The following is a 14721-nucleotide window of genomic DNA, read 5'->3' on the forward strand; positions in this document are numbered from 1 at the left end:
AACTTTTGTTTCCTCAGACTTCATTAAAGTTAGAAAATAGTGAAATCAATGAAAAAATCCGGGTTTGAGTTGAAAATGATCCTCCCACCTTATTATGGAATATTTTTATGTATTCCATGATCGTGTTTGCTCTTCTTACTCTGGTACCCTTAAAACATCTGCATCTGTTGCTACAACACATCTGGGGGGTCTACTTTGATGGCTCCTTATCATCTCCACCTCAACTGGTTTAATATTCAAAGAAGACCTAGCTTTATATACAACATAGTGTTCAAAGTAGCAACTCTGAAGGAACTGGAGAAGATGGAAGCTTAATTATAATCACCCCATTGAGAGCCCATAAAATAAGATTCTGTACAGGTAAAATCAGTTATGTGACAAGAACCTGTAGAAAGTTACGTAATAATCACCTTCTTTCTCCTCCCGTATGTTCGTGGAGGATTAGGTAGAAATCCATTCTGAAAGATAAAAAGATCCAGGTCAGGCTTTGTTTCTGTTTTATGATTCTGGCATTTCCCACCACCTCCCGAATATTTCTACCTGGGTGTTCCACCCAAATAGCTCAAACACCTCAAACCCATGGTGTCTAACTGAGAAACCATCGCCCCTCTCCTCACCCATATTCCTGTACTTCTAGATTTTTATCAATGGAAGCTGGTAAATCATCTTTAGAACCATTTCCCCTTCTCTTGTGCTTCTTTCCTAAGTCCTAAAAGGTCTTTCCTCACACTCTCTCATACACCTATCACCTCTTTTCCATTCCTACCAGTGACACCCTGGTTGGAGTCCCTACACAAGGGCTATCCAGTCAACACACAGGTATTGCACACCTATTGGGTGTCAGCCACTCTGATCAATCTTGGGCACACAAAAATGGACAAACCTAGAGGGGTCTAGAGAGAAAAAGAGAACTGTTGGAAGGGTAAATATAAGGCAGTGTAATAGGGTCTTGGTATCGGGCTTAGGGAGCCCAGGGGAGAGATGACCAGGGGCCAGGTCAGTTGGTGACTATTCAGGGAGGGGTAACATTTGAGTTGATCATTGTAGATTGAGTATAGGTTTGTTAGGTGCAGGGACAGCAAAGTCATTCCAAAGCCCCATGGCTGTCTAAAATACTGTTTTAAATGCCATTTCCAGCCCCAGAAGATTTCACTGATCCCCTATTATCTAGATTATGAGTCTGAACTTAGCCTGGCATTAGAGCTCTCTGTGAACAACACTAATTGATGGATTATGCCTAATTGCACACAATCTGTCCACCTAAATCCACAGAGCTACTTCTGCCATGGTTCTGGTTTTCATGCCATTCTTTCTCTGGAGTATCTTCTTCCACTTGTTTGACTATTGATTTTCTAAGAACTTTCCTTCAGTGGACAAATTATCTGCGTGCACCCTAGTCAGGCTGACCTTTCCCTCCTCGAAGCTCCTGTATCTATCCTGACTGAGCACGTTTTACCACACTGATGTGCTGCATTGTGCTGTGGTTACGAATCCTCTTTCTCGCCTGAGTGAGAGGATAAACTCACTGGCATCAGAGCTTTACTTATAACGCAACAAATATTTGGTGAATAAAAAGTGACCTTATTATTAGAGTGCAACAAGGAAGGACACGTCTCGTCTCCGCCCCTTGTCGCTGGAATACCTCTATCAGCCTTCGTAGAGGCAACCCGCCACAGCGCACACTCAGCCTCCAGGATTTTGCTCTTTCATGGCCGCCTTTGATTTCAAATTCCCTGGGGGTCAACCAGTTTCCATCTTCACTTTGTATGCACTTCACCCTAATTCCTGTAAGACCAGGGTAAGTTGATCCTGAGCCCTCTTTATCCCCAGAGCTCAGAATATAGCCCCCCCCACCCCCCGCCACCACATGGGTCCTAGAGCCACTCAAATTATGACCAAGATCAATGGCAAGAGAGTCTGGCCTCCCCTCTCAGACTTCAGGGGCCCCAAACCCAGCCTGAAAGTCCCCTCAAGGGCGATTTCCTGATGCAGGTACACATTTCTTTGACCTTCATATGTGCAGAAAGTGATAATTATCATTAAGAGCAATCTTTCAAAAGTATTTCAAAATCACCCATAAGAGGAAAAACAAGTGATTATGAAGGAGGAGAGAGTTTCAATTTGCTGTTGAATTCTGGGGGTGGAGGCCAGGCCAGAGTCTCCTGATGGCTCGGAGGCAATGTGGAGGCAGAATCCTCAAGTCGGGGCTGAGGTCTCAGATGGGTGGTGCCCTGTGACTCAGGGGGTCACCACAGCAACATCCACACCCTCTAATACAACATTTTTTCATCCAGTTGAATGGCATTATTGAGCAGAGATTTTCCCATCCCTGCAATCGTGGGTATCCAATATTAAAAACAATTGTGAAATGTTATCCAACAATTATTCATATGCTCAACACCATTAATCATTGGCAAAATGCAAGGCAAAACCACAATGAGATACCATTTCACACCCACCGGATGGCCATAATAAAAAAGACAGACAATAACAAGTGTTGTGAGTACGTCGAGAAACTGGAGCCTTTATAATACATTGCTGATGGGAATATAAAATAGTGCAGCTTCTGTGGAAAATGGTTTGGTGGTTCCTCAATAAGTTAAACACAGAATTGCCACATGACCCAGCAATTCCACACCTGGGTATAGACCCAAAATAATTGAAAACATATATTCACACAAAACTTGTACATGAATGTTCAAAACAGCATTATTTACAATAGCCAAAGAGTAGAAATGACTCAAACTGATGAATGGGTAAGCAAAATGTGGTACAGCCATACCATGGTATATTATATTATTTGTGAATAAAAAGGATGAAGTCCTAATACATGCTGCTACATGGATGAACTTTGAAAACATCATGGGAAGTGAAAGGAGCCAGTCACGAAAGGGCACGTATTATAAGATTTCATTTATATAAAATGCCTAGAATGGGCAAATTTATAGAGCAGAAAATAGATCAGTGATTGTTTAGGGATGGGTGGCGGGGTGAGGCTGGGATGGGCACTGACTGCTAATGGCATGAGGTTTCCATTGGTGAGGGATAGAAATCTTCTAAAATTAGATTGTGGTGATGGTTGTGCAATCCTATGCATATACAAAGAAAATCCCCACGGATTTGTACACTCAAAGTGGTAAATTGTATGATATGTGAATTTCAGTAAAGCTGTTCAAAAAATAGTCACAGTGCAAACATTTATATTAATTGGTGTTTGAAGAGCCATATTAAGAGAGGGACAAGATGAAGTTTATCATAATAGACATTTTTTGCAAAGTTTTAGAATTTACAGTCACAAAATGTTTTATGTCAATATGTAAATTAATTTTAACAGCTACACCATGAGACAGGTTTTTAATTATTGTTACCTTTTTCAGATAAGAAATTTCAGACTCAGAAAGGGCCCCTTCTCTACTCATAAAACAACAGTCACTCTTGGCATAGCTGAGGATGGAACTCAGGTTTCCTAATTCTAAATTCTATGATCTTCGCACTATGCCAAGCGCCCTGCCTTGGTGACAACGATCCAGAAGGGAGAGAGGTTATAAAGGTAGAGGCTGAGGGCCTGGTCCCTTTTATGTCTGATTCAACGTGAAATGTATGGTGTTTTCCATCTGTGAATGGAAGTTCCTGCACTTCTCTTTGGTTCTTTGGTCACTCCCAAGGACACTGCCATGTGGGAGTGTGCGTCTAACGTGTGTGATTTCTTAAAGTGTGAGCATGTCATCTTATAGAGTCCTTTCTCCTTGTCTCAAGCCAAACTGGGACCCAAAGTCCTTGAATGATGTGTGATTCACATAAGTAATTCTATCAGTTCTTGTGATGTCTTTAGATAGGAGTTACAAATTAAAGACCATGAAACCCACCTTGTATCAATTTCTTCTTGTATAAAATACCCTTTGCCTCACCACAGGTCACAGTAAGTAAAGGAGCCTGAAAATCCACAGTTTCATTTCCGTGCATTCTTGAGGCTGAAAGAGAGGATTTCTTCATTCTGTCTCACTTTGCAAATGCACAAGCCCCCTCCTCCCTTATTGAGGTCATTCCTATGAAGACACAGGAGTCCTCAGGAAACTCAATTCCACAAAGCTCTAGAGTTTCAAAATCTTTCTTCCAAGTGGCATTTTTGATGCATAACTACAGAACATCTATCCCAATTTCACCCTTCAAATTTTACACAGAATAGAATGCTTTAGCAGAGCAATTAGGCTTTAATAAAACTGTTTTAACTCCCAATCTAGCAAGCCCCACTTATTCTTAAATGACAATGACACATACAGCTGCCGTCGCTGTTCTGACGGGAGCTCTCCAGCTACGCTGCTTTGCTGCAGTTAGGTAGCCAGAGATTGTCCTCGCATCTCCACATTTGAGCACTGACTGGGCGAGCAGGAGGGCCGGGAGAGGGTGACGATAGGGTAACCTAGTGGAGATGGTGTCTGTCTTCTATTTTGGTCTCTGCTTTGCTTCATTTCTCCCTCGCGTCTGCTTTCTCTGCAGCTGAGAGGGGAGCTCAGGGAGCTCTAGAATAATCTGAAGATTATACGGTGGGGGAGCAAGGGTTGGAGAGCTTATTTCACAGAAGTAGTAATGACCGGTCTTCAAAGGAGCTCCAGGAGGATGAGCAGCTAATCCTGCCCTTCCAGCCAAAGTTGTAGAGGCCATGCCGGGGAGGGGAACTGTCCTTCATCCTGAGACTGACTTTGAGAAAAGTAGACTGCTAGGACTAGGATGGACTGAGAAGGATGGTTGGCCTAATTCACCCTCTTGCTTTCCAGATGAGGAGACTGACGCAAAAGAGGTCAAGTGATAGGCTCAAGCCTACACAGGCAAAGGAAGAAAAAGCCTTAGGACACAGCTCTCTGACCGCAGCTCTGGTTCACTTGGTATGCAACCTGCGGTTTTCTGGGTAGCAAGAGGGAGGTCAACTAAATAACTTATAGGATGTACCCTTTGTGTAGCAATGATCTACTTCCAGCCTTGAAGCTTATCATTCAGTGGAGGCAGCACTGCAGCAGCCCCCGGACCCCTGGGGTCTCATTGTAGATGCATCACCAAGTTACTTGTTTCTCTCCCTGACACCTTTTGGAAAATGACTAAATTGAGTATATTTCTCAACAGTTAGTACAGCTACATAAGGCAATTAGGAAGTAAGTTTATTACTAAAAATACAGAGTAAAGTACAGGAAATTAGACGTTTGGTTATTGAAAGTGTATCCCTTTTTTCTTCTTTGCTGGCGTATTAGGCCAGCAAAGTAAAAAGAATCTTTACTTCAAGAATTCTTTACCTTTTGATCGCACTCTATTCCGTGGGGTTCTGTTATTCTGAGTGAAGAGCATTCTAGGTCTCCCTCTCCCTTTCCCTGGGATAAAATTAAAAATATAATCATAGTCACGGATGAGCAGTTACACTGAATATATTAGAGCTTTTCAAAAATTGCATTTAAATGTAACTTTCCAAAAGCCTATCTAGTGCACAAAAAAAGATTTAAATCCTGGCCTTTAAGCTACCAAGAATTAGATGGCTAATCTTAGGTTGACTTTATATTTCTTTTTTATATTCCACATTAGCAAAAAAAAAAAAACTAATTGAAATTTTCATTTTACTTATATCTCAAGCAACAACAATATAGGCCAAACACTTATACATCTACTAATTTATTTAATCTTTTCAATAAATATATGAGATCAAGAAGATGACTACTCTCATTACAGAAACTAAAATATTCAGAGAAAAATGAGACAAATTCACAAAATTAAATGAAGCCATTTTAGAGGGTTTTTTTTAAGTGAAGAGATAAAAATAAATGATAATTCTGTGAGTTAAAGGACACCTTATTCGGTGCTCCACAGGTGAGATATATGCCACACATATCACCTCGAGGGAGGACATTTGTACATTTGTGCTGAACATGATAGTAAATGTGACCAAGAGCTGTGCCCATGTGCGTCTGGACAAAGATACTAGGTTCTAAGAAATGAACCAGAGGAAGGCTAACTAAGCGGAGTGGTAGAATTGGGTCTTCCAAAACATCCGTTTCAAATAGTAATGAAGGATTGACTTGGTAGATGCTACAGCAGAGAATGTTCTTCCATTTGCAAGTTAATTGGCTGTGGGTGGGCATTGCAAAGTTTACTATCATTCAAATGTGTTTTGTTTTCTAAGGCAGGAAAACAAACTTTTCTGTCTTTCTGGTGTTTAATGTCCACCATCCAAAGGCCACCATCTGGTCAGGGTCGTGTACACCCCATGAGGAAACATTTTCCAGGCTACTCAGTCCTAAATGCTATTAAACTTTAAGCATATATACAAGCATATTAGGCCAGCGAAGTAAAAAGAATCTTTACTTCAATTAAACTGACAGTGGACCTATTGCTTTGTAACGTAACTCCACTTCCTCATCTTTAGACTTGACAAATAAAAATAAAATCTTAAGTCCCCCAATTGACTAAACGGACCCCCTCTCAGCCAAAAGGACCCCAGAGAAACCTTAAAACCTGAGTTTCCAGCCATGATGGGATCAGAGGTCAGACACACCTTGTTATACCCCCTTCCCTCGCTAACCACCATTAGGCTTTCTCTCCTGAGGGTTAAACAGAAACCAGCCCTTTGGAAAGACTTGCTCCATAGCCAATTTCAACTGACCGCATGTCTGCTCCTCCTTTTGCGGTTTCAATGTAACAACCGACTAGCATTCCTTCCTGATAACAAACCACTGACCAGAGAGTGGCTCCGGCCAGTCTATACAAACTGTGCACAGAGGGCCTCCCTGTCCTCTGCTTCATCACCTTTTGATGCACAGGGCCGCATTGTCATACATTTAAATGTTAAGTGTCCACCCCAAAGTGAACATGGGACACATGTTGCATACGTGTTAGCCTACTGTGCATGTGTGCACCACCTGTTTGTACATGTTCATAGCTCCTCCTCTAACCTATTGAATACATATACTTAGCAAACCCCTTCAGCTTCAATTCCTGTCTCATCCTCCCCTCCCTTGAAGCACCTGTGTCTAGTCTTTGCCAGATGCTCTGCTTCTGTCCGAATGGACAGCCTGCAGGCTGCAACCTTTTATGAGAAAGAAAGTTCTTCTGTCCAAATTTATAAGCCCTGTGATTCTTCAGTTGACAGACTAAACAGTTACTAATAGGGTTTTCACTTATTTAAGACCAAAATTGACCCATAGGAATATTGATCATTGATAATTAGAGAGATCTTATCCCAAGATCAAACAAGTTTCAACCTTACAAGTTATCACCCTGTTAATATTTAACCAAGATAACAGGAGCTCAAACAAGAGTTCTAAAAGAGTTTGATAAACTTATGTAATAAAGTAGGAGGCTGGGGTATTAACCGCCAAGGGCCAAGGAAAACTACTAAAAAGGTGGAAATGTGGTCCTCAGTGAGGCAGAGCAATCTTTTTGCTCCCTCTTGCTTCTTCCCTCTGGAAGGTGGGGTCACCAGCAATAGAAGATCATCCACACAGGTTGGCTTTCTGAGGGCCTCTCCTCCCATCCTCTCTCACTCAAGATTCCAATGGAGCTCTGGAAGGCCAAGACATCTCCAGGTCTCTCTGCCTCACCCCTCCCTCCTCTCCAGTGGGTCCATGCTCACAGTACAGTGAGAATAGATCCAGGTGTCACATTCTTGCTGCTCTTTCCTATGCTGTACTCCACCCAGGCTGGGCACTAAAGCTCTGCCCACAAGCTTGGACAGTCCAGCAAATACAGAGTTCATTCTTGTTTTCTCTCCATCTGTTTCTATCTGGTTACATCTTTTCTGGGACTGGTGGGTAGGTTGGACTTATTTTTCATCAAACCTGTTTAGGCCTAATATTTTCAGGGAAAAAAAAAAGAAACACACTGAAGTCTACTCTAGCCCATGGAGCCCTTGCTATAGAGAGATCTGAAGCTTAAATCTGCTAATTCATAATTCAACACTTCTGTGTTTTACTCCTTAAATAAAGTGGCTAAGCAAGGCAGGATTCAACTATTATTGTGTCCCAGGCTATGATACCCATTTAACAACACTGAAATCCCATCACAAACCCTAGTAAATACCATGGTGGTCAGAATACAATTTAAAGTTATTTCTAATAACTGCTATGGTTGGTATAATTAACCTCCAGAAGTAAGTGTAACAGAGTTTCAATTTCCTCCTGTTTTCTCAAAATTTCACTTCAAGCCCCAATAGTTGGGAACAATTCAATAAGTACCAAGAAAGGTGACCAATTGTCCTGCTCTGCCCAGGACTAAGGAAACACCCAGGACACAGGAGTTTCATTGGCAAAATTGGGCAAGTCCCAAGCAGCTAGGTTGGGTTGGTCACCTTAGCTCCAAGCACCCACATCCTGAGGCAATGCACCAGGCCACCAACATGCCCATGCAAAGAGTTGGTGGAACTGGCTATGCCAGCTTCAGCCCTTCACTCACATTCAGGCCCTAGAAGAAAGGCTATGTTTGTTTCAAGAGAAATCAAGCTGTAGTGCCTAAACCCCTCTTCTTCCCTTGTGATGGAATTGATGAAAGCGCCTCATGGAAGAAGGAGTAGTGATTGTGTATCCTCCATTTCCAATGTCATCTCACAGCAGGGCCTGCCAGGCAAGACACTTCCACACTCTCATCTCTCCTTCCTCTCCCACCTCCCCAAACTGTGTGGGCCCAAACCTGCAGCCCTTGAGTGGAGGGAGAGCCAAGAGAGAATGAGAGAAGGCACGGACTATGCTGCCCCCGCCGCGTGCATCCCAGACTGAGGCTGGCCCAGGCTGAAGGAGGGAAGGTGCTTTAAATTGGAGAAAATACTGAAGTTTTAATATTAGGTCAGGAAGTACACTCAACTACTGAAATGAGACTCTTCCTGCTATTAAAAGGGAATGGGAAAGCTACGGGGCCTGCCCAAGATAGGAAAGAGTTCATCTAAAGGGAGGATTTGAAAGGCCAGTGAGTAATAAACTTGTTTTCTGTTTACAATTTACCAAGTCCAGGCATTTTAATAAATCAATGATGTCACGCAAAGGAATTTCCAGGAAAATCAGATAAAACTCAGAGGAAAAAAAAAATTAGAACCTGGGCAGATAAGATCTATGATACAAACACAAACAACATACAACCCTGGCTCCAAATGGGCTTGCTGTTTTACATATCACTGCTCTCAAATTGACTAAGAAGCTTGACTAGTAAAAAATTAAAGAGGATCTAGGTTCCTCAAAAGCTTAGCAAAATTATATTGACCTGCAGGGCTAAGGAAAGTGCCACAAACTTTATCTTACCTCCAAACTTGGCAAGGCCTTGGAGATTCATGCTCTTTTCATTTGCGAACAGCAGACTACCAACTGGGCTGCTATCTGGGAGCGGACAGGGAAAATGTAGAGGTGAACAACACAACAGCCAATAGGTTGGACCAAAAGCAAGCGAGGGAGCCCGAGGTTCAATTCTGGGTCCCCTTTCTTCATACACCCAGACAAGGAACCTCAAGCAGATGTCCACAGCATTTTCTACTTTTAGGAGGGTCAACTTTTAATTGTACATTGGAAAGAATTCTCTTAGAATTTGTCTACATACAGACAGACTTAAATGAAAATTTTATAATGATTCAATCCAAATAATTTTTTATTTTCAAACGCCCATTCTTAAAATGAATGCAATTACTTTTTTTCTTTCCAAATAAAAATGTACACATGCACCAACAGGGCATGCATGTAAACTGGATAGAACGTAAGATACATAGATTGGTGAAAATAACTATTTTTTAATAGGACTCTAAAATATTACTATATAGAACTACTGATTCAAAATTGACAATCATTTGGAAAATGAGGTTTACTCTTCATTGTCTAGGAGAAAGGAATTCCTTACACCATTACTAAAATGAGTAAGATTTCAGGGGTCTAATTATAAATAATATATATGCATTACAGAAAATTCAGAAAATAAAATTATATGAAACATCATCATCTGGAGATGGCTTCAATTAACTTGTTCAAAAATATTGTTCTAGGCTTTTCTTTTTGCATACCTTATCTTTTTTATCATGAAATATATTTTATTTATTTATTTATTTTTTATTTCAGCTTATTATGGGGGTACAAAAGTTCAGGTTATATATATTGCCATGTACCGCCCATCTCCCCGAGTCAGAGCTTCAAGCGTGTCCATTCCCTAGACAGTGCGCATTGCACTCATCATGTAGTTATATCCCCCATCCCCCCAAGTCAGAACATTCAAGCGTGTCCATTCCCCAGACAGTGCACATCGCACTCATCATGTAGGTATACACCCATCCCCTCCCCCAACCCCTCACCTCAGTCCGATACCCAATTGGTGTTATTCCCAAATGTGCACTTAGGTGATGATCAGGGAAACCAATTTGCCAGTGAGTACATGTGGTGCTTATTTTTCCATTCTTGGGATACTTCACTTAATAGAATGGGTTCCAACTCTCTCCAGGAGAACAAAAGGGATTATATATCACTGTTATTTCTTATAGCTGAGTAATATTCCATGGTATACGTATACCACATTTTACTAATCCACTCATGAATTGATGGGCATTTGGGTTGTTTCCACATCTTTGCAATTGTGAATTGTGCTGCTATAAACATTCAGATACAGGTGTCTTTTTTATAGGATGACTTTTGTTCTTCTGGGTAGATGCCCAATAATGGGATTGCTGGATCGAATGGTAGGTCAACTTGAATCTGTTTAAGGTATCTCCATAATGCTTTCCACAGGGGTTGCACTAGTTTGCAGTCCCACCAGCAGTGTATGAGTGTTCCTGTCTCTCTGCATCCACACCAACATGTATTGTTTTGGGACTTTTTGATAAAGGTCATTCTCACTGGAGTTAAGTGATATCTCATTGTGGTTTTGATTTGCATTTCCCTGATGATTGGAGATGTTGAGCATTTTTTCATATGTTTGTTAGCCATTCCTATATCTTCTTTTGAAAAATTTCTATTCATGTCCTTTGCCCACTTTTTGATAGGGTTTTTCGATTTTTTCTTACTGATTTTTCTGAGTTCTAAATAGATTCTTATCATCAGTCCTTTATCTGATGTGTAGTATGCAAAAATTTTTTCCCATTCTGTAGGTTGTCTATTTATTCTCATGACTGTTTCTTTGGCTGTGCAGAAGCTTTTTAATTTTATTTTAGAGACAAGGTCTTGCTCTGTGTCACCATGGTTGGAGTGCAGTAGCAAGATCATAGTTCACTGCAACCCTGAACTCCTGGGCTCAAGTGATACTCCCACCTCAGCTTCCTTAGTAGCTGGGACTACAGGTGTGTACCACTACACCTGGCTAATTTATTTTTAATTTTTTTAGAGACAGAGTCTCACTATGTTGCCCAGGCTGATGTCAAACTCCTGGCCTCAAGTAAATGATCCTCCTACCTCAGCCTCCCAAAGCTCTGAAATTACAGGTGTAAGCCACCACGCTTGGCCTGCGTGCTTACCATTTTGTTGTTTTTTTTTCTGCCATCTCCTTTTTATTCTGGTCCAGGAATGCCCTTTCTTTTTTTCTTCAAACCAAAGATAATAAAGTTAATCATTCAGAGTTATAATTTTCCAAGACTTATACATCAATAGTATTCAAGTATTTTTTTCAAACTTTAGTCCACAGGAATGGGGCAAAATTCTTGATGACCAGTGTAGGAGTGTGGAGGTTGATTACAGAGTTATATTTTAACGATCCATGTGTGTTGGGTCATGGGCTTGGGAGACTTTGAAAATTTTTTTAAATGAAAAATTAACTCCTGCTGGTGCCTTAGGGTGAATGATAATTGCTGTGGCTATATATCAGTATGCTCCCTTTTCAAGTGTTTGCTGTGTAAATTCAAACATACAATGAGAAGGCATATTCCTGGAAGCCAATAATGTCATGGATGATATACTGTATTGGAAGCTGGGAGACATTCTCAACTTTGATGTGGAGGGTTTTCGTTTTATAATCTTTATGCTCTTGAAGTTATAAGGCAAATCCTCTTACTTATATTTAATCTAACCCCTTGCTTACTGGACATCTTTAGGAAGTCATCATTTTTATAAATGCCACAGTATTCTAAATAATAATAATAATAATAATGAATAAAACTCTGGCATTAAAAACTTATTTGTAACATCAAAAGCAAATAAATTAATAGTTATTCTTACTTCTTTTCCTCTTGGGTGTTATAAAAGTAGAGTTATTTCCAATATCCACAGTATCTAGAAAATAACAGGTGATGGGGAGGAAACAGAAATTAAAAAATAAAAGTTATAGATCTTAGGACAATTCATGCTACAGAAGGCTTGAGTTTATAAAGATGTTTGCAGAATCATGCCTATCTTCTTTCTAAAGGAACCAAAAACCTACTGAACTGAGAACCAGGCATCTAGGATGGGCCCTGGGTCTTCTTTTTCTTTTCTCATTGAGATTTTGAAAAATGCTCTTTCATATTTATGTACTTCAGTTTCTTCAGGGATAGAAACAGTTGTCCTACCTCGTTTCAGTCTTCAGATTTTTGTGCGGGTTAAGGAAGATTTTATTTATGTGTAAAATTCTACAGGAAATCACTACGTAAACCAGTGATAGGCCGGAGGACTTCCATTAGAAATATGTACTGGGATAAGGACAGTGGATCAGAAGTCTTCCCTCCTAACAATTAAGAGGCAGGGCCACTTGTCTTCTGAGTGAGGATTTTCTAAGGTTATGGCGAAGTGACACTGTTACCTCTGCCTGTACTCTATGCCGGATCTGTGGCAGCCACTGAGCCCTCCCCGGTCCCCAGGCAGCCTTACCCATTGTGCCATGTGCTTGGCCAGTTTCTGTCCTTGCTTCTGGGCCTTCTAGCACATCTTTTGAGAAACACATGACACAGGAACACTTCTCGTTTCCAAATTCTGGTTGCTCTGCTCCTAGGACCAAATTGTGATTTATGAAGACTTTTCGTTTGCCCCAGTGATCCTCTTTCTGCACCCTTGTTGCTCCTCCCTTCCCTACTTCTTCCTCTGAAACCTCGTGCTTTCATTGCCCCTCCCTATATTCGACTCCCCCTTGAAGTCTCCCCTTTTTCCCTCTCCTGTCTTTTTCTCATTATCAGACCTCTGTTTCTGCTTTTGTTATTTTTAAGGCATAGTTACCTGATTCATCATAGCGTGGTGGGCTAGAAGTAAGCTCTTCTGATTCTCCTTCCTTACTCATTTGGTAATCTTCTAGTTCACCAGTTACTAACATGGAACAAGAAAATGACTGTCCATCAGTTCCAAGACAGTGATCAGAAAAGAGTCCCCAGTGCTGTCATGTTGCACACTGATATTCTGAGCTAAAATAAACTGCTCTTTGGGGAAAATATACCTGTTACAATAATCACACCTGAGATCCAACAGAGCCATGCTCTCCCCATGTTTTGCACCTCATTCCCCACTTTCCTACTTTTATTTTTCTACTTATAGCCCTGAGAGTAAAGAAAAGTTCTTGTCTTTCCAGGAAAAACTAATTGTTCTTTGAAAATAGTAAGAAGTGCCTATTTAAACTAGTCCCAATTGACCAATGACTACTTACATCTCTAACCACAGTTCTGAAAGCCAACCCATCGATGGCAGTTCTACACATCTGAAAGCCAGCCAATTGGCAACGGCCCCTACCAGAAAGCCTGTGTTGTGGCTAAATATTAACCTATTCACAAAAACTTTTGCTTCTGAAAGTCTGTAGTCCCCGAACTACATGCTTCCCAAACTATCTGAAATCAGCAGTTTTCTTTTTCATAGAAATTGTGTCCTATAAGCACAGTGCCTCCTCTTACCAAGTGCCTTGCTTAGCAAGCAATAAGTAAGCTTTTAGCTTCAGATTTGGAGTGGTAGCCTCTCGCTTCAAAAACTGGAGTTCCTGCCAAGATCATCCTGAAAACTCTTGCTCGGGAGTATGCTGTGGGGCCCTTGGAGCAGCAGGCATGAATCCTAGTCTCTTGAGCTTGACTTGGATCATCTTCCCCAACCACTGCCAAGTGAATCTGTCCCGACAACAACCTGAGCTCTGACTTGTTTCATCGAGCTCTTATTTCTGAATGTATCTTATCATTTAAAGATGGGGATGCAAATCAGATGCAAAGAATTAGATATTGTGCTTTGGAGGTATGGCATTTAGCATATATTCTCTCCATTAATGTGTTTATTCTTCCACTACTTCATTTACTCTCACTTTTCTTTTGTCTATTTTTAAAAGGTCTTGTCTCATGTGTGTTTGTCCCTGATTTTCCTATGCTCTCTGAATGTTAGAAAATAGCAATCCAAAGCAAATAGGTGGTGGCCAAGGTCTGATAAGTCTCCAAGCCAAGCCAGCCTCCAAAACTAATGGATGTGAGTCCATGAGACAGTAGCCAAATTGCATAAAGATGTTTGATCACACTTGGTCTTGGGTCCCTCACCAAAACCTTCACAAGGGCCCTTGGTGTCTTGTTGATTTGTAAGAGGAAATCATTTTGTTTAGTACATAATCTGGAGTCAGGTACTATCCTGTAATTGATCATGTGTCCCCTTTTTAGTCTCTGCTTAGTTGGTGAACTCTATCCTCCACTTACGTGCAACACACTGTTCACACTTACACCCGAATGCAGTGGCCTCTTTGTTGTTTGTCATGGGATCATCTTTGCTAACGCCACAGTTTCCTCCTGACAAAACCCTACTCAGCTACAAAAAACTATGGTGATCTAGCACTTCAAGTATTATCCTGGATTGCGCTGGAGCCCAT

The 14721-nt window shown here is 41.1% G+C and overlaps 1 protein-coding gene across 1 annotated transcript in view; it reads right to left on the reverse strand.

The window, feature by feature from the left end:
• Nucleotides 1-14721, reverse strand: part of LOC138385647 (nuclear body protein SP140-like) — a 70182-nt gene that overhangs the window by 12865 nt on the left and 42596 nt on the right. The window contains exons 14-22 of the mRNA XM_069471947.1: nt 13116-13202; nt 12774-12890; nt 12147-12200; nt 11450-11515; nt 9267-9341; nt 5286-5360; nt 3867-3971; nt 1643-1785; nt 411-458 (exon numbers count right to left, since the gene is read on the reverse strand). Coding sequence (XP_069328048.1) covers nt 411-458; nt 1643-1785; nt 3867-3971; nt 5286-5360; nt 9267-9341; nt 11450-11515; nt 12147-12200; nt 12774-12890; nt 13116-13202 — 770 coding nt within the window. The remainder of the gene's footprint in view (nt 1-410; nt 459-1642; nt 1786-3866; nt 3972-5285; nt 5361-9266; nt 9342-11449; nt 11516-12146; nt 12201-12773; nt 12891-13115; nt 13203-14721) is intronic.

Source organism: Eulemur rufifrons, chromosome 1 (assembly GCF_041146395.1).
Source record: "Eulemur rufifrons isolate Redbay chromosome 1, OSU_ERuf_1, whole genome shotgun sequence".
NCBI classification, from domain to species: domain Eukaryota; kingdom Metazoa; phylum Chordata; class Mammalia; order Primates; family Lemuridae; genus Eulemur; species Eulemur rufifrons.